Consider the following 22,540-nt stretch of genomic DNA (forward strand, 5'->3'; position numbering starts at 1 on the left):
CCTTCCTTCCTTCCTTCCTTCCTTCCTTTCTTTCCTTCTTTCTTTCTGAAACGGAGTTTCACACTGTCACCCAGGCTGGAGTCCAATGGCGTGATCTAGGCTCACTGCCACCTCTGCCTCCCAGGCTCAGGTGATTCTCCTGCCTCAGCCTCCCGAGTAGCTGGGATTACAGATGCCCGCCAGCACGCCTGGCTAACTTTTTGTATTTTCAGTAGAGACGGGGTTTCACTATTTTGGCCAGGCTGGTCTCGAACTTCCGATCTCGTGATCTGCCTACCTCGGCCTCCCAAAGTGTTGGGATTACAGGCATGAGCCACCACTCCCGGCCTCTCTTTTTTTCTTTTTTTTTTTTTTTAGATGGAGTCACATTCTGTCGCCCAGGCTGGAGTGAGTGGCAACCTCCACCTCCCGGGTTCAAGTGATTCTCCTGCCTTAGCCTCCCAAGTAGCTGAGATTACAGGTGCCCGCCACCAGGTCCAGCTAATTTTTGTATTTTTAGTAGAGAAGAGTTTTCACCTTGTTGGCCAGGCTGGTCTCAATTACAGGCATGAGCCACTGCACCCGGCCACCTCTGTAATCTTTCTTGATTTCCTGGGAGAGAGTGAGAAACAATTACATTCTACCTTGGCTATTTTATTGACATGTGAGTCTTTCCCAGGGTCGGGACTAGGGTGAGGCAGTCGAGGCACCTAGAATGCAAATGTAAGGAGGCACTCCCTCTCAGGGTCATACAAATGCCCACCCTGTACGTATGTGACCCTGAGAGCAAGTACCCTTACATTTTTCACCCTAGGTGTCTCAGTTGCCTCACCCAGTCCCAGCCCTGGTCTTCCCTATCAGACTAAGAACTTCTCAAGAGTAGACCCCAGGTTTTTGTTGTTGTTGCTGTTGTTTGGTTTTATTTTTGTTTGTTTGTTTGTTTGTTTGTTTGTTTTGAGACGGAGTCTCGCTGTGTCCCCCAGGCTGGAGTGCAGTGGCGCGATCTCGGCTCACTGCAAGCTCCGCCTCCCGGGTTCACGCCATTGTCCTGCCTCAGCCTCCTGAGTAGCTGGGACTACAGGCGCCCACTACCACGCCCGGCTAATTTTTTGTATTTTTAGTAGAGACGGGGTTTCACCGTGGTCTCGATCTCCTGACCTTGTGATCCGCCCGCCTTGGCCTCCCAAAGTGCTAGGATTACAGGCGTGAGCCACCACGCCCGCCCCGGCTGGTTTTATTTTTTGAGACAGAGTCTCGCTCGTCACCCAGGCTGGAGTGCAGTGGTGCGATCTCAACTCACTGTAACCTCTGCCTCCCAGGTTCAATCGATTCCCCTGCCTCAGCCTCCGGAGCAGCTGGGACGACAGGGGCCTGCCACCATGCCCAGCTAATTTCTATATTTTTAGTAGAGGCGGGATTTCACCATGTTGACCACGCTGGTCGCGAACTCCTGACCTCAAATGATCCACCCACCTTGATCTCCCACAGTGCTGGGATTACAGGCATGAACCACTGTGCCAGCCAACCCCAGGTTCTTATTCATGTTTGTATTCACAGTGAGTAACAAGAGGCTCTGCACAGAGTAGATATCTAGTTGAACAAATGGCATCAGGCCCTTCTCTGTTTCAACAAGGGAAGGAGGTAAGAGGAAGTGGATAGTTTGGCACCCTGTTGTGAATGGGAGAAGGAGAAGGTCAATTTAAGACTTCATCCTGGCCTGGACTGTAAGGACAGTTTTTCATCTGGTGGTTATGTCTTTGGCGTCTGGCAGATTTGGGACTCCTCCTACTTCTCTGGTCTCTCCCTCTCAGTGCCTTTCTCTGGTTAACTGGAGACATTCTCCAAAGCACTATGTTTGGGTTTTTTGTCCTCTTCTCTCTTCACTCTATTTTCCCAAGTGACCTTGTTTACTCCCAGAGCTTCAGTGAGAAGCTCTGCAGATGACTTCTAAATTAACACCTCATCTCTCTCCTAAGCCTCAGACTTGAATTTTTAACTGCCTACTACATACAGTAACACGTAGCATCAATATTTGCTCTTTTGTGTCTGTTGTCTCATCTGACCTTCTCAACACTTCTGTGAGAAAGTCAGGGCAGAATATGAACTCATTTTTTAGGTGAGGCTCAAAAAGGTTGTCTTGCCCAAGGTTTTATGGCAGACCTATGATTAGAAACTCAATCTGGGTGTTCTCTCTGCGTGCCATGTTGCATAGTGCACCACAAGGGTGTTTCAATGGAGTCTCAAAACCAATGTGATAAAAATCTCAACTTATTAGCAATCTTCTCCTATCCCTGACAGAACACACACACACACACACACACACACACACACACACACCCCTAAAAACAAACAAACAAACAAAACACTTGGCTGGGCGTGGTGGCTCATGCCTGTAATCCCACCACTTTGGGAGGCCGAGGCAGGCAGATCATGAGGTCAAGAGATCAAGACCATCCTGGCCAACATGGTGAAACCCTGTCTCTACTAAAAATACAAAAATTAGCTGGGCATGGTGGTGCGCACCTGTAGTTGCAGCTACTCGGGAGGCTGAGGCAGGAGAATCACTTGAATCCGGGAGGCGGAGGTTGCAGTGAGCCGACATCGCGCCACTGCACTCCAGCCTGGCAACAGAGCAAGACTCTGTCTGAAAAAAAAACAAAAACAAAAACAAAAAAACTTGTCCCTGTGCTACCCATCTTTTTTTGTTTTGTTTTGTTTTTGAGACGCAGTCTCGCTCTGTCGCCCAGGCTGGAGTGCAGTGGCCGGATCTCAGCTCACTGCAAGCTCCGCCTTCCGGGTTCACGCCATTCTCCTGCCTCAGCGCCCCCCACCCCACCCCAGTAGCTGGGACTACAGGTGCCTGCCACCACGCCTGGCTAATTCTTTGTATTTTCAGTAGAGACGGAGTTTCACCATGTTAGCCAGGATGGTCTCGATCTCTTGACCTCGTGATCCGCCCGCCTCGGCCTCCCAAAGTGCTGGGATTAGAGGCATGAGCCACCGCGCCCGGCCTGTGCTACCCATCTTGGTTAAAGGCATCTCACTCTCCCAGTCATCAAGGCTAGAAACCTGGGGTTCACGCTCAATTCTTCCCTTTCCCATAACCTTTATAGCCTTTACCTTTTATTGTTATTATTATTATTATTATTATTTTTTGAGACGGAGTCTCACTCTGTCACCCAGGATGGAGTGCAGTGGCACGCTCTCAGCTCACTACAACCTCCGCCTCCCAGGTTCAAGCAATTCTGCCTCAGCCTCCCAAGTAGCTGGGATTACAGACACCTGCCACCATGCCCAGCTAATTTTTGTATTTTTGTAGAGATGGGGTTTCACCATGTTGGCCAGGCTGGTCTCAAACTCCTGACCTCAAGTGATTCACCCGGCTCTGCCTCTCAAAGTGCTGGGATTACAGGCGTGAGCCACCCCCCAAGAACCTTTACTTCTAATGATTCATCAGATCCTGCAGCCTTGACCTTCAAAATGCCTGAAATTTACTTTGAATCTATCTTTTTTTCCCTTCCCTATCCCCACAGTCCCCATTGAGGTCCATAGAACCTCTTAGCCATACTCCTTCCACCAATCTCCAGGCTTCCAGGCCTACTCCCACTCGTTATTCTTCATATTGTTCTGGGGATTGTCTCCCTAAAGAAATAGATCTGAGCCTACCACCCCTTGGTTGGAAAAATCTCAGCCTTGCACTTCCCACCCCTACATCTGTGGCCTCCCAACCCTTTCCACTTTGTCTTTGAGGCCCAGGTCTAATTCCACCTCCCTTGGTAAACCCTCACATAGCCTCCCTATAAATGTGTTTTGTCTGTTTTTGAGACAGGGTTTCACTCCGTCACCCAGAATGGGTGCAGTGGGGTGATCACTGCAACCTCGCCTCCCAGGCGTTATAACCATCCTCCCCAGCCTCAGCTTCCTCAATGGCTGTGACTACTGGCGTGCGCCACCACGCCCAGTTAATTCTTGTATTTTTATTAGAGATGGGGTTTTGCCATGTTGCCCAGGCTAGTCTTGAACTCCTGGGCTCAAGGGATCCTCCCACCTTAGCCTCCCAAAGTACTGGATTACAGACGCAAGCCACCGCACCCAGCCTCCCTGTAAACCTGGAGTAATTTATTCCTGTCCTCCCATAGCACTATTCATTTTATTCTGCCTGTATTACGACTAATTGTGTACTATTTGGTCTCCCCTATAGCCTGGGAGCCTGCTGGGGATTGGATCCTGGTCTAACCAGTCTTTGTCTTTTTTGAAGCATGTAATCTAGGTCTTTAAACATAATAGGTCCTTAATACATGGCTAGTGAGTATTTTTTTTCCTTAAGTGTTTGGAAACTTGTTATAAAAAAAAAGACCACATTCCCAGTACATTCAAAGTAAGACAATAAAGTAAGAATGATTCTCAAACACCTGACTTGTTTACACTTGGAGAGATTTGATGTTATCCAGTGTTGCTCCTCTATATCCATCAGCCAGAAAAGACAAAAGACCAAAGACAATTTTAACTCTTTATTTGAAACAAACAATTTCAGAGACAGAAGGTTAGTCGTGACAACAGTTTTTCACTACAACACAAGGGTGGGCATGGCTCACTGAAGGGACAGGCCAGGCGCCTCAGAACAATATATACAATTTAAACAGTGGCTAACTGGTGACAGTTATAAAAACACAAAAAGGAGCCTGGGAAACAGCAAAGTCAACAGGGAAAGAACTGGGTACCCCCTTTGCCAGAAGTTAATTGTTTTCTAGGACCTCCAAGGCAAGATGGGGAAGAGAGAAGATGTAGGCAGTGGGGCAGGCCCTGTGCCCACAGCTCCTCGCCTGTCCTTTGACCACAGATCCCATCCTGCATGACTCAAGCCCCCACAGGCTTGGCCTGGCTCTTATGATGGGGGAATAATAGAGGGGAACCCAGCCTCAACCCAAGTCAGAAGGTAGTTTTTGCCTTGGGAGCTCTGTCCATTGAACTAAAGGGAGGCAGTTACAGAGGGGGCTAAGCATGTTGACACCATGGCTCATGGCAACCTAAGATGGCAGAGAGACAAACACAGAAACCAAGGGGACAGGAGTCTGCACAACAGGAGTCTGCTCCCCGTACTTAGTCATTCTCTGCCTCTGAGGAAAAAAAGGCATTTGGAAGATTTTAAAAACTGCAGCACCAAGGGTTGGTGCTTGCCGGGGGGGTGAGGGATACGCGGTGGTGAGAGGGTGCCAACAACCAATTATTTCATAGGAGGGGAAGAGTGTCTAAGCTCTGTGTTTTATGTAAATGGTCCCCTCATCGCTTTCATTGTTTATTTCATACCTTTCAGATGAGACCTTTTTGCGTGGTGCTGGGGAAGAGTAGAGAAGGGAGTGGGCACAGGGCAGAGAAGGCAGCTGGGTTTTTCCCTAGGTCATGCCTGGGAACAAGAGGCTTTACCTATGCGGGATGGGTCAGGAAACCCAAAGCCAACAGGATCACCAGAGCTATTAACACTCCACCCAGAGTCTGGACCCAGAAGGAGGGGTTTACTCTGAAGCATAAAGAAAACGGGCAAGCTGGCTTTTGCCCATCACTGGGAGACCAGCCCCTGAGTACAGAAGACCGGGGCCCCATGGTTGTCAAGTGGTATGGAAGAAGATAAAAGCCAGGGTTCCTAGAGAAGGCAGGGAATGGGTGAGCGGAAAGGAGCAGTCAGGGCCCTTCAGAATGAGTAGCATTGGTTCCTGGGCCTGTCACCCTGAGGGACATGACCACAGGACAGACATTGATGTGAAAGATGGATATGGATGGCACACGAGCTCAGTCCAGGTCTTCCTCCCCAGGACGACCCAGTTCCTCATAAATCTCGCGCACAGCCAGGATGCGATTGAGCATGCTCTCCAACATGCTGCGGTCCATGGGGATCACAGAATACCAGAGAGGTGACTCGGCGATGCAGGACCTTTCCGGTTGCAGGTAGAACACATCGTTGCGAGTCCGGAGGCTTTCAGGACTGCAACGTCGGGGGTGGGGGTGGGGATGGCAGGACAGAAGATCAGTACCAAGGCAAAGTAGATCCCTCGGGTCCCCATGCTAACGCTCTTCCTGCCAACCCACCAACTCACCATTTTGAGAGATAGAATTCATAGAACTTGACAGGGCAGCGGAGAGGATTCATGCGGTTCTCACGCTGCTCTAAGATAGGGGCTTCATCTTCTCTCTTCCGTTTTCCAGGACCCGTGTCTGTAGGGGAGGGAAATGACTCAGACTCATTAAGAGCACAGGCTTCACGAGCCTCATTCAAGAGCACAGTCCAGGGCACAGGGAGAAGGCATCACGACACAAATTACAGTCTCATCAAGATGGAGAGGTGGAAGAAGAGGTCAGTCTCCCTCTCTCACGCCAACCCAACATCCTGTCGAGCTGTTGTTATGCAACCCTCCCCGGTTCCCACTGCCAAAGACTCTCTTTAAAATCTCCCCCAAGTTGCTGTCTTGAAGAGGTGATCTCAGAAGTTATTCAAAAAACCTGATAAAACAGACCCTACTGCAAGGGCGGGCTTGCCTTCTGGGATAGAGAAACAGCAATGGCCCCAACCCCTCGCGCATTAGTCCAGGTAGAAGCATGGGTCCAGAGAAGGGACCTTGGGAACTGCACTCAGACAGGACAGAAATCCAGGAACAGAAAAAATGGAAACCAAGGTGCAGTTGTTGTTAGGCCTGACAGCAAAGAATCAGAGAAAGCCTGTCATTCATTCAGTCTACCCCCCCGCCACAGTCAAACACACCCAAAGGTTTCCTACCTGTCCACCACCCAGAAAAAGCAAGCAAGCAAGTAAACTGTCTTAAATGAGGAAAGGGGGGAGAGAGGTCACAGGGTGACCTCCTATTTATGCGACAGCCACTGCCCATCAAGTCGGAGGACTGGCCGTTTCTACCCTTTCTGCACACAGCAACGGAAGGAGAGGGAAGCTAGGGGCCAAGGAGAGGGCCGACCTGGCACGTATGGTGGGTTATGGCAGGGCATGGAAGGCGAAGGCAGAGAAGGGGCAAAAGCACAGGGGAGGGGGCAGCCTCGTACCTCGCCCTTTCCTCTGGCGGACTGGGGCATAGTAGCGGATGCTCACCACCTTGGTGGTGCCCCGAGGGGTGGTACACTTGCGGGACTGCCGCACCACATTGGTGAAGGAGAGTTGCATGTGTTCCTCAGCTGTCTGCAGCCCAAAAAACTTAGTGTTGAAGAACATGAGGGTGTTGAGGAGGACAAAGGGCGAGTAGACCCCCAGTTGCTTACACTCCCAGAGGTGCTCCTCCTCCACTCGAGAGAACACCGTATCTACAATGGTCAAGGGGGAGAGGCGGGTCAGGAGGGAGTGGCTGCCCAAACCCAACCACTTCCCATCCCATGTGCCCTGCTCATTTCCCACACCATTCTCATTTGGTGAGTAACCTTCATATATAAAACACTGTCACTTTGCTACACTTGCTACACTACACAGTGGGACAGGGCTTTAAATAATACATACTTTCCACTCCTGCATTTGGAACGTCTCTCACCACCCTCAAGTTGTAGACAGGTAAATAAATGTAAACCTTGAGGAGTCCCACGATTTCTTGCTCTCTTTCTTTACTTACCACCCAAACCCAGGCCATCTTTTTCTGGTCCTAGAGATAGCTCTTCAGACCTAAGTCTTGATCCCCTCCTCATGTTCAAGAACAGGCGCTCCTATGCTCCTTTAACTCTAAACCCTGAGGCATCCAGCTACACGCTCCTGCCCTCGGGCCCTTTGTGAAGAGTGGCAGACCAAAGAGCACAGGAGTCTTGGGATGGTGGATTGGAAGAATGGAAAAAGGGTGTGTAGGGGTTGCTACGTCCCTGTCCCTTACTGTTGGGGAGGAGTGTGGGCTGCCAGGTACTCAGAGACTTATTGAGTTCTTGAACGAAAGTCAGGTAGTAAAGGTCCGTGAAAATGTTCACCATCCGGTTATTTTCCAGCAAGTACTGGGGAAAGAAAAACAGACACACATAAGGCTAGACTGTAGGTCCTCGAAGAAAGATGATGATGCTGAAGCCCCCAGGTATGGTGTTGTCAATCATTAGGAGACGATGGGAAACAGTTGCTTGATTAGGTGGCCTTGAGTGCTTTCCCCCAGGTATACCTACAGCTCTGCGCTACTCAGGCTTTGCTGGAAGAGGAGGAGGCTTGGAGGAGATGTTCTTTTTTTTTTGAGACGGAGTCTCGCTGTGTCGCCCAGGCTGGAGTGCAGTGGCGCGATCTCGGCTCACTGCAAGCTCCGCCTCCTGGGTTCACGCCATTCTCCCGCCTCAGCCTCCGAGTAGCTGGGACTACAGGCGCCCGCCACCTCGCCCGGCTATTTTTTTGTATTTTTAGTAGAGACGGGGTTTCACCATGTTAGCCAGGATGGTCTCGATCTCCTGACCTCGTGATCCACCCGCCTCGGCCTCCCAAAGTGCTGGGATTACAGGCTTGAGCCACCGCGCCCGGCGGGAGATGTTCTTTAGAAGCCCACACCTCCTTGTCAGGTAATACGTGGTTGACTTCTCCCAGGGGGAACTAAACATTACGCCAGCACTCAAGGATCCCAGCTCCACCCATCCCTCCCCTCCTAGACTGGGCTTAAATACTACAAAGGGGACCTGGATAGTAATGAAGACTGCTCCTTGGCCAACAGTCCTGGAATGCAGTTTTGATTTTAGAAAAGTATTGATATCTCATGTTCTATTTGGAATAGGAGATTAAAGGCAAGCCGCCTGCTTGAGGTAGGGGACAAGATGAGGAACAGGGAGTGCAACAGAATAATTGCTTTTTTTTTTCATTAAATATTTTTTGGGTAGAGATGCGGTATCACTTTGTTGCCCAGGCTAGTCTCAAACTCCTGGCTTGAAGCGATCCTCCTGCCTCAGCCTCCCAAAGTGTTGGGATTACAGGCGTTAGCCACCGTGCCCAACCCAGAATCATTTCTGGTTAGACCCTGCCTGCTGTGTTAAGAGTGACAGGAAGCAAGGTGGTGCATGAGAGGTACCTGCTGGATGCCAAGACACAAATAGTAGATACTGTCAGGTTCGTATCGTTCACCATTGGGCCGAGTGATTTCTCTCACAAACTGGGCCAGACCGTAGTTGAGCTCAGCAGCTGAGCAGGCGAGAATATCCTCTTTGATACGCATGGGTTTGGCTGCAGTGATATGTTGTGCAGGGACAGGATTAAGAAAAACTCTACATGGAGAATTTCACTTAGCTCCACCACCATTAACCCCTTCATCCCTTAGTCATGCCTAGCTCCTGAACAATTACAGAAAGAGCCCCTAACCTTGAACCTAGACAGCATTTCCTTTAATCTACAACTCCTCCCCATCTTCACAGGGCATCCTTAAGTCATCACACCCTTATCACTCCTAGACATCTTCAGCTGAATCACAGGCCCAGCCCCTTCTTCCCTTTCCCCTCCTCCTCCCTGTCTTTGCCCTCCCCTACCCCCAACCCCAAGTACTTACGGCCAAAGCGCAGCTCATCACCCTTGCTGGTTTCTCCATTGGCATATTTGGACTGCACCCAGCACTTCCAAGCATTGACACCATATGAATAGTTGAGCCCGGTACAACTAGGCTGACTGCTCATGGAGTCCCGGGAGCAGCTTTCGGAAAGCACCAGCCGCTTTTGACCCTGGAGGAGAAGAGAAAGCAGGGGCATGGCAGAGATAAGGCCAGAGGCAAGGTGAGAAAGCTAGTAGCACCATATTTACTGCTGGCCGGGGCAGGGGCTGATGTAAGTACACAGCAAGCTTCCACAGCACAGAGCCCCAGGAATAGCTTTGATGACCTTGTGAAATGGGGGAAGAGTAAAGTTTGGCTTTATCTCAGTACTTCTAGTGTTGGAGAAAGGAGGTTAGGGAAGGTCAAACTATGGTTGCTGGCTTGGCTCTCACATCCTCTCCCCTTTGGGCCTCCATTCTTCTTTTGTACATATGGTAGCCCCAGCCCTACCTTCCTCATGGTTCGGGGAAGGTCTTGTTCAGTAGACACATCCTCAGGCCCTACCAGGCCACAATCAAAGAGGAAGTCTACACTGGGATTAATGTCCAGAGGATCTAATAAAAAGGAAAGAAAGAAGAAATAAATTTCTTAAGATCTCAACCCTGCAGCCCTCCTGCCCCACCCCTGCTACTTGCCCACTTGACACTAGATGAGCCAAAGGAACCAGTAAAGCTATACCAAAAAGCATGCTCAGAGTCACAGAAACACAAAACACAGCAATGTGAACTACTGAACTGTAAACATGTTGAACATAGTGAAAAATTTTTTTTTTTTTTTTTTTTTTTTGAGACGGAGTCTCCCTCTGTCACCCAGGCTGGAGTGCAGTGGCGCAACCTCGGCTCACTGCAAGCTCCGCCTCCTGGGTTTCCTGCCTCAGCCTCCCGAGTAGCTGGGACTACAGGCGCCCGCCACCACGCCCAGCTAGTTTTTTGTATTTTTTTAGTAGAGACAGGGTTTAACCGTGTTAGCCAGGATGGTCTCGATCTCCTGACCCTGTGATCCGCCCGTCTCGGCCTCCCAAAGTGCTGGGATTACAGGCTTGAGCCACCGCGCCTGGCCGAACATAGTGAAATTTTTATGTTTTTTTACAGTTTAAAAATAATTTTAAAAAAAAGCATGACTCAGAAGTCTAAAAGAATGCACCTGTCCTGGTATCTCTGGCACTGCTCCCTGTGAGAACCTTCTGTCTTAGAATCACAATGAACACTTTTCAGGGTCATACTCAGGGACACAAGGAACATTCCCTTCCTGATGGCACGAATGCTACCATACCCAGTGGGCACGGCTCCAATCTTACTCACTCTTAGGGAAGTCTGCCTCCAAGTCTTGCCCAGGCTCATCCAAGACATTGGCCATCTTGACTGCCATGGCCAGGACATCATCTCGAGCAGGCCCAAACAGGTCACAGTCTTCCAGGAGTCCCTCTGCACTCTGGTTGCTCACAAGATCTGGGAAGCAGAGAAGTGGGCTCAGTGGCTACAAGCTCCTGCTAGCACCCTCACAAGCTTTCAGGGGCTGATCCCAACTATCCTCCCATTCTACTAGGCACCAAGATCACCAATAGCTCCCCCTCGGGCAGACACACGCTGGTAGCACCCTGTCTCCCTCATCGCCACCATCTATGGCATACCACAAAGGTCAGATGAGGCCTTGTCTAACTCCTCAGCCTCTGCAATCATTTCTGCCATAGCCAGGATGTCGGCCTCCAAGGGGTTGGAAGGGATCTTCACCTTCAGCTCCTCAATGGTCTCTACAATCTTGTCTGTGCTCTCCAAGGTAGTGGGCAAGAACATGGGCACAGGCACCTGGAGGCACGAATCCCAACTAAATGCCAAGAACCACACCAGCAGTTGGGGGGAAGGGGGGGACAGATGATGAGAGTGAAAGGGAACAGTTGATGAGAGTAAGGGGAAAGGGTGGATCTCAAACCTGGAAGGGGAAAGGAGGACCCAGCCAGGAAGGGCAGGGAAACTTACCGGGATAGGCATCGAGAAAGGCACCGGGACTTTCTGGCAGTACAGATGCATAGGCACTGGCACGAAGATGGGCACTGGGATGGGCAGCACAATCACCTGTGGCTTCCACTCTTCTGTGGACGAGAAAGGGATCTTCTCAGAGACCCTGCTGGACTGATCACATCGGACCCGCCAAAAGCTCTAACGTGCTCAGTGTCACAAAACTGCCCTTGAAGCAATGGCTGAAAGACACCTCTACGATTTTAGGACAACCATATGCATGAGGCTTCAGCTACCTAAGGAATCCCCTTGTCCAGCTCACAGACATAGGGCTGGCAGGCCTAGGACTCCGGAATACAGCCTGTGGCATCGAGGTACCCTGGCTCACCTGTCTGACTCCCTTTGGACTTCATCTCCACCTTGCAGGAGACGCCCCGATTCTGCATCAGCGGCTTACACATGGCAGCCTTGTTTTTGCGGGGTGTTGCTGGGGGCGGTGGGGGTGGAGGAGGGGTGGGAGCCGTGGGAGCTGATCGGGTCTTCACAGGGATCTGCAAAGAAAAAGGAACATTTGTGCCGCCAACTGCCGTACCCCACTCTGAGATTATCCTCCCCCTTGGCTTTTGCCCCGACCTTGCCCAAATTCCCATTTTCCTCTGGGGTCCTCACTGTGTTGCTGTTCTCCACTTTGGTTTGAGAGGGTGTCTGGGGTTTTGACTCAGGAGACTGACCTGTAGATCAAAACAAATGAACGCTCTCATCCAAGGGACTAGCTCTCCATTTTCCTTACCCCTGTTCCAGGAGAGCTTCATTAACAGGTACACCAAATACAGATGGGAAGTTCTAGGATTTGCCCCCCTTGCCATCCCAGATCTAGTCTCCTCTGTGCCCCAGCAATAGTAGCCTAAAAGACTCTTTGCTCCTTGAGAATGAAACATTACATTTTCCCCAAAAACCCACAATTGAGACCTTCCATTTAGATAGCCTGGGTATCCCTGGAGTTGTGGAGGGGCAGGGGCAACATTCTAGAAATGGCAGTCTTCAGTCTCACTAAAGATAGAGTTTATGCTGAGATTTCCTTATCTCAGAAAAGTAACCGTAACCCCTATATGCCCCATCCTATCAGGATAGGCGCCCACTCCCTAATAATATACATTTCATAGACAATCAGTAGACGCTAACTCCAAGAAGTTTTAAATAAGACTTCCCCTTCCGAACCTGCAGGGTTCGGAAGCTAAAAGAGAATACAGTTCACAGTACTAGCACCCTATCTGGCCAGGGATGAGGTGAATGCAAGAGGAAGGAGAAAGGGGCTAGGCTTAGGATTAGGAGAGTCCAGGCCCCCTCTAACAGAGTGTACCCCCTGCCCGGGACTCACTGTTCAGGAGGCTCTCGGGCCCACTCTGGGTATCCAGGTTGGGTTGGTTCTGCTGGCTATAGAAGCGCAGAAGACACTGCTGGTTGCAGAAATGACGGATCTGCCCACGCCAGTGGATGGTCTCCAGCAGCTTCCCCTGGCGCTTACAGGCATGGCACCGGGCAGCCTGAGCATGTCAAAAGGATGGTCAGACCTGCCTCCCTAAAATGCGTTGGGCCCTTTCTTTCCCCTAGGATAAGCCACGCTCCTCCGCTTGGAGATCGGGCCGGCTTAGAGATGGAAGGCTGGCTGCCCTGCCTGGAGATCTGTCCACACCCCGAGCTTAGTACCACAGCCTGTGCTCCCCGCCGCCCTCTTTCCCACCTCGCTCACGTGCTGACCCTCCTTACCTTGCAGTACCACAGCAGGTACTTGCTTTTACAGTCCTCACTGCAGAAGTCCCAGGTGCTGCCATCCAGTTGCTCAGTGACTCCGCGCTGGCAAGTCTGGGAGCAGTAAGTACAAGTGATACAGCACAAGCCCAGCTTCTTAGTGAAGTCCTGTTTGTACAGCAGCACACAGCCTGGAAAGAGGGGAAGAGGAAAGAGAGTCCAGAGACACAGATACCCAAGGGCAAGAGACCCAACCTTTTCAAGGTGCTACACCTGAAACCTCTCTCTAAGCAGCCCGTTGTGCCCAAAGCTTTAGGGGAGATGGGGGTAGAGCATCCCGGGCGGAAGGCTCTGCCTCACGGACCACTTTCCCAGCCTCCCTCCCTTCTCCTCCATTCTCCCTGGTTGGGAGTTACGTGTCTCCTGCCCTTCCCCATCTCCTTACCTTCGCTGCAGAAGCTCTTCTCCACTCCGCTGAATCGGAGTTTCTCATGCAAGAGTTTCTCCTGCCGACAGTGCTCACACTGGGACACCACACCCCGAAGCCGCTTGAAGTCCTCACAGCAATCACGGCAGCAGAACTGGAACACTTGGTCCTGAGGTGGGGGCACAGGGCAGGGAGGATAAGCTGTAACATCTGGCCTCAGCAGGGGCCAAGTGGAAGGACCCCTTCAGACAGTCTGGTCATGTGGCAAGATGTGGGTGGGGGTGGGGCTCTTACCTGCCAGTCCAAGACCTCAGGCTTGCCACTGAAGAGGCTGTGGCAGTAGTGACAGCTCAGGTGAATGCCCCCTTCGGGGCTTGTGCGCTGGAGGGAAGGAAGACAAGTAAGGGAGGGGCAAGATGTGTGCAGCGGTGGGGAAGGGGAGTCACGCTTGTTCTTTGCTCTGCCCAGGCCTGCCTACCCCAATTCTCCGACCCTCTTTATGTTACCACACCAGGCCTGGAGTACCTGGAACTTGGTCCAGCAGCTGGGGCTGCAGAACTGGTAGACTGTGCGGTCAACCTTGTTGTAGTAACAGGGGTCAGAGAGGCTGCGGCGGCAGAAGCTGCAGGGTCGGGGAGGGCCTGGGGCATAGAGAGAAAGAGAGAGAGGAAAAGAAAAAGAGAGAGGGAGAGAGAGAGCACACAGAAGGTGTAAGGCAGTGCAAGAGACGAACAGAAATTCCACGGGGAGATGTGGTTGGGGCTAAGGTCGGGCAGCAGGGATTACTCTGGAAGAGGGGAGTATGGGAGGTAGAGAGAAGGCCAGCAGGGGACTCAGAGAAGAGGGCTTTGCACCTACCAGTGAGCCCTGCCTGCTTCACTTTGTAAGAAGTGGTACAGCACAGGGAACAGAACAAGCTGGTCTTGCCATTACGATCCACATGTGATAGCATCTCAAAGTTCTTACACAGGGTCTTGCACCAGACACATGGGTACACACGTGTGTTTTTCTGTGAGGATGGGGAAGGAGAGGCTGAGGCTGGATTTGTCCCTTCACTTTTATTTTTTAAATGTTTTAAACATGAAATATTTCAGGCATACAAAAAAAGTATAGATGATGATGTAACAAAGACCTGTGTATCCACCAGCCAGCTTCAAAAATAAAACATAACAGATACAATTGAAACCCCCTTTATTTGTTTTATTTCTCCCAGTCCTTGACCTGTCAGCCACCTTTATTTATCACCCAAGAACCACACCCCCTTCCACAGCCCTCTAATGCACTACTCCCTCGGCCCCACCTTCTTATACGCCCCCAAGCAGGTTGTGTTGCAGAACCGCTTTTGTTGGCCCTCGTGGAAGAGGAGCTCAGGGCCAGGGCTCCCGGTCTTGGTGTAGATGTAAGCCCCACACTGGTCACAACAGTTGGTTTTCAGTCCCTTGTTGGCCCGGAATTTGGAGAAGCAAGAATCGCTGCAGAGCCGGTGCACCACGCTGCCATTGCTGACCTCATGCAGGACCTGCCACACACACACACACGCACCCTGAGCTAGGGCCTGGCCACCACCGCCCACCCCAATGCAAGGTCAGCCCCCCACCTCACCCTAGACCTTCACAGCAGACAGTGGGCCCAGGGACCCCCCAACCTGCGCCGCAGGCTGCCGACTTGATGGTGAGGTCCTGGGAGGTAAAGAAGGCCAGCTGTGCGCATCCTGGAGAAGCTCTGTCCTTGAATACGCTCCCTCATGATGGCCGCCTTTCCTCCCCACTCCCCTTTCCACAGGGCCTGGCCCCTGCAGCCCCAGGATGGGAGGGGCAGGTCAGGGCTGTCCAGGCTCTGTAAATCAGCCCCCACCGAGTGTCCTCACCTCTCCAGTCTTCTGGCATATGCTGCAGCGAGTGGCATCGGCGGGATCCCCAGACTGGGGGATCGGGCGCTGCTGCTGGGCCTCATACAGGGAGAGACAGACGGACGTGCAGAACTCATGGAAGGAGCCTCCGGAACCAGTCTGCGCCACAACTGAGTCCTTGGTGTTCCAGATCTCCCTAGAGGTGGGAACAGGTTTGAATATTCCCTCAAGACCACCCTCTCATTTCCTCAGCTTCCGCCCCTCGTCCAGGATCAATGACCACAGAGCCAAATACTCTGACTCCCTCCCTACATCGCTCTCTCGCCCAGCTCCATCCTGCTAGGTTCTTACCAACAGTCTGTCTTACTCATACTCCTGCCCAGATCCCTGCCCTCTGCACAGCCCCCAAGACCCTCACGCACTTCTTGCAGAAGGTACAGATCTTTTTGCCCGAGGGCTTCTTGGAGAAAGTGGTGAGGCAGGATGATGAGCAGAAGAGCTGAGGCAGCCCCTTGCGCTGATAGGCAGTCTGCCCCTTCTGCAGTGGTGTCCGGCAATGTGCACAAGTCATCTTGGTGCCCACTGCAGAGCGCCCGGCCCTTTGTGACACACTTGAGCGTAGGGACATGCGAGGAGAGCGCCGGGGCCGGAATGGCACAAAGTCCTCATCATTAGGGTCATCTACCATGGCATCAGAATCCTCATCTGACACTGGAACTGCGAAAGTAGGGGGGTGGACATGAGAAAGGCCACCAAACCAGGTCTCCAACCATCCCCTGACCAACAGTTCAGTCCCTCTCCTGGGATCTCTGTTGTTCTGGCCTTTACACCCTGGCCCTCGTTACATTAGTATTTTAAGACCTCGGTGTCTCTCTCCCTTGGTTACTCTGTAACCTCCCAGGGAGGGAAAGGGAGAGGCTCTAAATGAGAAGATTCGGAGACAGAGATGGCATAGCTGAAACAGGAAACTCGCCATTCTCACTGCTCTTGTTTTCAATTTCCCCCACTGCCCCTGGTTCCCATGCCAACCCATAGCGGAGACAGGCACTTCACGCGCTGCATGGAGCAGGACTACAGGAGCTAGAAGATCCATGCCCTGCCGCGTGCCACTTTCGGATCTTTTCCACACCCAGAACTCCCAGGTCACACTTCCTCAAATCCTACTTACTGCTCTCAGTGGAATCTACAACCTCAGGTTTTGGAGGTTCTGCTCTCCTAACGCGTTCGCTTCTCTTCTGTACCTTGGAAAGACGGGAGGGGAGGAAAACTGACACCCTGGCCAGGCTAACACTAGTACAGGGTTTGGGGGGGGATAGAAGATGGGAGGGGGAAGGGAGAGTGGGGACCCTTGGCCCAGCCCTTAGGAGGAGGGAAGAAAAGGAGGCTGGACTTTCTCCCCAACAAGCAGTAGACACTAGTGCTCCCTCCCTCCTCCTAACTCTCCTTATACACACTCTCTACAGAACAACATCTGGGAGGGAAAATGAAGGGTCTGTCCTTCCCAGAGCTAAGGGGGAACCAGACTCCTTCCAATCCCCTCCCCCTCACCCGTTCAGGCGGCTTCTCACTCGCCTTCGCAGTCAGGCCATCTCCTGCAAAGGAAGCAGAAGGCAGCCTAAATGTTGAGCCTGCCCTCACCACCCCCTCCCCGGCCCAACCCCCGCCTCCATTCCTGGGGAAGAACTTACTCAAAACTGAAAGGGAAAACTCGAGTGCCTGTGGCTTCTTGGGGCCCCTCTCAGGGTTACCTCAGGCTCTGTACTAAGGTGGGGGGGGGGGGTGCACGTGCAGCTATTCCATGAAAAAAAAATCTATCCTTCCCACCAGCTTTCTGTCCCAATCCTTGGGGGTTAAGGAAACACAGGTAATATACCTTTCATTAAGAATTTATATTTTACCAATGAAACACACACACAACCACCCAAAGGTAGCAAAAGGAAAAGGAAGCATCAATGTATGGGTAGCTTCCCCTGGATTCAGGTGGTTATATAAGCCCTAAGACCCTCGTCACAGCCTGATAGAGGCACACCACTAGGCAGAAGAGGGGAGAAACTAGAGCCTCTCAAGTCAAAGTTGTCCCTCCCCTATCACAGACTCAATCCTAGACCCTGCATTTCTACCGCTCTGCTGAAATCCTTATGCTGTTAGGGGCTCCAGAACCTAGTTACCATTCATCAAACCCAGAAATCCCACTCCCATCTGGAACCAAAAAGCTGTAAAGGTCTTAGAACCAAGAAGCCTGGTGTACTCCTCCAAATCCTGAAGGACGGACTCTGGCACCAAAAGCCCATTGGGGCAGGAAAAAGGGAACCCTTCCCACCAAATCCACTCCTCCCAACCTACGCTCCCTGAAACCTTACCTCATTCCTCCCCCACAGCCTGTGCCCACCCCTACTTTCCTTAATCTTCCTGTACACACTACCCCACTCCTCCCTCCTAAACCCCAAGTCCTTCCCCACACATCCCTACACTTATCTCCCCACCCTCCTCCTCCCCACTACTTCCCAAAGCACATAGCCACCCCTCCTTACCACCACCCTCTCCCAGCCCTGATTCTCCAGATAATTAGGCAACCTACCTGGCAAGGAAGGATGTGCAGGGGGGCTAGAGCCCCCAGGTTTGGTCTGAGAACTGTTGATTCCATCCCCCAGAGTCTCTCCCACTGAAGGGCTAGGGGGGGCATTTGGGCTCTGTGGCTGCCCTTGGGGAAGCTCCTCCTCCTGCCCAGGGGAGCCCCTTCTTGCAGTAGCTATGGAGGTGGTCTCCTCCTCTTCAATATGTGGGGACTGCAGGGTTATTGGAGAATCTGGAGCCAAAGGCTCTAGTAGCCCCTCGGGTGAACAGGAATTTGCCCCAGCCCCCGGATCAGGTGGTACCACCTCAGGGGTCTGGCCCCCTGGTCCAGGCTCTAGGGTCTGATCCCCCGCATCCCATGCCAGGGTTCCCTCAGGACCGTGGTCCACCTCCGGGGGAGAGGGGGCTTTATAGAGCAGCCCCCCCAGCCCCAGCAACTCAGTGGCTCCATCCAGGACTCCAGGGTCTTTTTCCAGGCCAGCAGGGGTATCAAGCAGGTCCAGGGCTCCCGAGGATGGAGAAGGGCCAGGGGGGGCCCATCCTCGAGTTGGGGCAGTCTGGGATTCCAGCAGATCCTCTCCAAATTCCATGTCTACTGGTAGGTCTCCAGCCAGGGGCTTCTCTGGCAGGGTCAATGGGTCAAATGGACTGGGGAAATCACTGGGGTCCATGAGTATGGCTGGATATGTACTGCAGATTAGGAGGAGAAGAGGAGGCAGTAGAGGTGGTCTTAGCCAGAATTCCTTCTTACATGGGCTCTGAGACACACCCCATCATCCACTTGGATTTCTCATGAACAGCCCCCACCACCACAATCTACAAGCATTTCCGAAGGCTTTAGTCCTAATGACCACTCCCCCCCAATAGGTGTCCTGCCCACCCGTGCCCACACTGGCAGTCGGCTGCCCACCCGCCCACCCCCTTGGCCCCTTGACTCCCCATCTCCCTTCCCCCTTACCTTTCACCCCCCGCAACTCAGGCTGAACGCCCCCTTAGAGTCTCCTAAGGCCGTCGCCACCAGGAGCCTTTCCCGCCCCCGCGATCTCAGTTTCTATTCCCTCCCCACTCTGCTGGAGCCCCCCAGCTCCCCCAGCTCCCACCCACCCAGTCTGGCCCTTCACCCTCCCCCGCGTCCTCCTGCCCTCCCCTGCCCCCACAAACTGTAGCCTCAAACCCTCTCCCCAGCAAAATCTCTCTCAGGTCGCCCACTTCCTCAGCTCCCCGTCCCCTTCTCCTGCCTGTTCCTCCCAGTCCCTCTCCTGTTGCCCACCCCCAACCCTTGTGGCATTTAAGTGGAAGACATTTTGAGCCACGATCTCTCCTTAGACCCCCCCACTGCCTCCTGGAGCACAAGATCCTGCTTAGGTTCGAGCCCGGCTTGAGAGTCTGACCCCTACCTTGCAGAGCAGTGTAGCATAAGCCTAGGAACTGCAGACAGCGACGGCCCCGCGCTCCTTCTCCACCTCCCTCCCTAGCAGCCGGGACAGGGGTCGCGGCCCCTTTAAATGGCAGCGCCGCTCGCAGCGCCCAGCGCTCTGCACCAGGCGGGCGGGCGGTGCCAGCAACCAACCCCATTGGCTGGCTCCAGGAGGGGGCTCGCGAGACAGCGCCGGCCCCCGGCGCGAGACTCCCAGTCCAGTGGCCGCCTGGAAATTGCGGAGTGGAGTACAGCCACTGGAGACGGCGCCTGAGCCCCCGCCCGGGGCCCCGTTAGTTGAGAAGGAAAAGATAGCCTCTGGAGCTTTGAAGCCGGCCCCCCGGGAAAGGCGGCGTCCCCTTTCCATCCAAGGGCTGAGTGCGCTCACCCACCAAAAACACAGATCTACGCACCTGCTCCCCTTACCTGGCTCAAGAGTCTGGCCCCCGTCACACCCTGCCCGCCCTGCCTCCTGGAGCCCACTCTACCCGTGATCCCCTCCTCTCATTCAAATGGTTCCCGGTCCCCTCCCCCTCCCCGTGTCTCTCTTCGCTTCCCACTCGTGTTCACCCCCCCGGCGTCCGCCCCCCTCAATAGTCCCTACCTACGCCATGCAGCAGGCGCCTGCCAAGATTACCCTCCCCCATCCCCACCTCTCCGGGGCCCGCCCCCTGGGCGACTGTTGGGGTAGTGAGTGACAGCGGAGGATGGGGGGAGGCAGGGACCCAGCCCTCACGTGCCCCTCCTCCCCTTGTCTGCAGCCCCGGGGCCCCCAAAACAGTCTGAGAGTCAGAGTTATGGGGTATCTGAAGCTTGATCCCCAGCCACACAGGTCGGGTTAAATGGTTCTGGCTCAGTGGCAACGCCTGTGCAGTAACCGTTACTGCTTGATGACCCCCAAGCCAGGTCCTGCAAAGCCACCCCCTACTCTCTCAACAGTCTTAGGGTAAGTTCTGGGATCTTCTCCCTGAGTCTTCCTGCAGGAGCTCCCTGCATTATCTCTGGAGTTTTCCTCCCTCACCAGGGCTGATCTCTCTGTCTCTGTCTCTGTTTCTCTCTCCCTCCTCCCGCCCCCTTTCTGTCCTTGTCTGTCTCTCTCTTCTCGCTCTCTCTTTCTCTCTCTCCCCCTATCTCTTTTTGTCTCCGTCTCTGTCTCTCTGCTTCTCGTGCGCACGAGCACGCAGGCGCGCTACACGCTCCCCCCTCCTGGATGGTCCTTAGCATGTGGGTGTGGCTGAGGTTAGGCTAGAGAAGTGGAGTAGGGGTAGGTGGCACTACCGTTAAGCCTACTGCCTTTAAAAAATGTGTGCCAGCATCCATTCTCAGTCCGCATTATATTAATAGTTAGAGCACTTTACAATCCCCGCTCCCCACTTCCCACCCCAGCCCCTAAGGGCTGAGAGCATTTAGTAGCTGAACTACCAGAGGAGGCTCAGGCTGGAAGGAAGTCTCCTTAGGAACAGGAAGGTTTGGTATCCAGTGCCTATTCTAGCCTGCCTCGTTGACTTCTGGCCTCTCCTCTTGGCCACACAAAGCCTCTCCTGGCCTTGTAGTCCTCGGGAGTTTACCCTCCCTTTTCTCATTCCTTTTTTCAGAAACCTTATCCTTCCTAGCTCCCCACATGGCCTTGAGGTTATCTTTGCTCCCTCCTACATACAGAGATAAAAGCCAGAGTTTCTTACTTTTAGGTTTCCCAAATCCAGCTTTCTCTTTATCTTAACCAGCATTCTATGTACCCATCTCCTACCTCCTGTTTATTTCTTTTTTTTTTTTTTTTTTTTTTTTTTTTCTGGAGAGGGTTTCTCGCTTTGTCCCCCAGGCTGGAGTGCAGTGGCGCGATCTCGGCTCACTGCAAGCTCCGCCTCCCGGGTTCACGCCATTCTCCTGCCTCAGCCTCCTGAGTAGCTGGGACTACAGGCGCCCGCCACCGCGCCCGGCTAATTTTTTGTATTTTTAGTAGAGACGGGGTTTCACCGTGGTCTCGATCTCCTGACCTTGTGATCCGCCCGCCTCGGCCTCCCAAAGTGCTGGGATTACAGGCGTGAGCCACCGCGCCCGGCCCTCCTGTTTATTTCTATTCCTGGACCTCCCCTTTGCGTTTTCTGCTTGTTCCATCTCAGTTGAGCCACCTAGTTTTTTCTATATTGCCTGCCTTCCTCGATATATACTTGAATCCTTGGCTGCTCTGCTTGTGGAGGTGCCTGGTCACTATCTTTCAAGTTGAAGGGAGCTGATCTAATGGAGTTAAGTGGTGTATTATTAATTCTAGGCGCAGTGTGGTGGCCTAAGAATGGGTTCTGGAGTCAGACCAGATTTCTAATCTCAGTTCTGCCTACTTTTTAGCCAGGTGACTTTGGACAAGTGACTTGTCAAGTGAAGGGCCTTAGCTTTCTCCTCTTTAAAACAGATAAGGAAACAATCTAAATGTCCAATAATAGGGGATTTTGGTTATACAACGGACGTAGTGATTAACAACCACATTTTAGGTAGGGCGCAGTGACTCATGCCTGTAATCCGGGCACTTTGGGATGCGGAGGCACATGGATCCTTTGAGCCCAGGAGTTCCAAAGCAGCCTGGGCAACATGGTGAAACCCCTTCTCTACAAAAAATACAAAAAATTAGCAAGGTGTGGTGGTGCGCACCTGTAGTCCCAGCTACTCAGGAGGCGGAGGTGTGAGGATCACTTGAGTTGGGAGGCAGAAATTGCAGTGAGCTCAGATGGTGCCACCACACTCCAGCCCGGGGCAACAGAGGAGGACTCTGTCTCTAACCAAACAAAACAAAACCTCACATTAAAAAAAAAAAAAAGAAACTAATGGCAGACAGCACAGAGAATTTTTACAGTAGCGAAAATACCCTCATGATACTGTAATAGTGGATCCATGTAAATATACATTTGTTCAAAGATACACAATGTAAACAACAAGGGTGAACTAACTCTAATGTAAACCGCAGGCTTTGGTTAGTAATGATGTGTCAATGTAGGTTCATCGACTGTAAGAAATTTACCACTCTGACCCGGATGTTGGTAGTCAGGGAAGTCATGACTGCATGGGGGAAGGAGGTAT

At 52.5% G+C, this 22,540-nt stretch overlaps 1 protein-coding gene across 7 annotated transcripts; it reads right to left on the reverse strand.

Moving 5' to 3' along the window:
* Positions 1–4,475: 4,475 nt before the first annotated feature.
* Positions 4,476–20,532, reverse strand: ZMYM3 (zinc finger MYM-type containing 3). Of its 7 annotated transcripts, none has more exons than XM_031660494.1 (25): positions 20,076–20,532; positions 18,059–18,744; positions 17,029–17,072; positions 16,649–16,715; positions 15,903–16,197; positions 15,499–15,676; positions 14,932–15,150; positions 14,490–14,640; positions 14,157–14,272; positions 13,926–14,012; positions 13,650–13,800; positions 13,223–13,395; positions 12,834–12,999; positions 12,125–12,186; positions 11,844–12,006; positions 11,477–11,589; positions 11,131–11,305; positions 10,802–10,948; positions 9,951–10,054; positions 9,462–9,630; positions 8,991–9,142; positions 7,833–7,947; positions 7,027–7,281; positions 6,072–6,189; positions 4,476–5,959 (listed from the first exon to the last, which is right to left on the reverse strand). In XM_031660494.1, the coding sequence occupies exons 2-25, from the start codon at positions 18,723–18,725 to the stop codon at positions 5,767–5,769; spliced, it is 4,080 nt and encodes a 1,359-aa protein (XP_031516354.1). In that variant the 5' UTR covers positions 18,726–18,744; positions 20,076–20,532; the 3' UTR covers positions 4,476–5,766. The 7 variants fall into 7 exon arrangements, with proteins under 7 accessions (XP_031516354.1, XP_021789195.1, XP_031516353.1 ...); XM_021933503.1 differs by having other exon boundaries at positions 12,089–12,186; XM_031660493.1 differs by having other exon boundaries at positions 16,649–16,721.
* Between the last annotated feature and the right edge of the window lie 2,008 nt (positions 20,533–22,540).

Source organism: Papio anubis, chromosome X, assembly GCF_008728515.1.
Source record: "Papio anubis isolate 15944 chromosome X, Panubis1.0, whole genome shotgun sequence".
Classification (NCBI taxonomy): domain Eukaryota; kingdom Metazoa; phylum Chordata; class Mammalia; order Primates; family Cercopithecidae; genus Papio; species Papio anubis.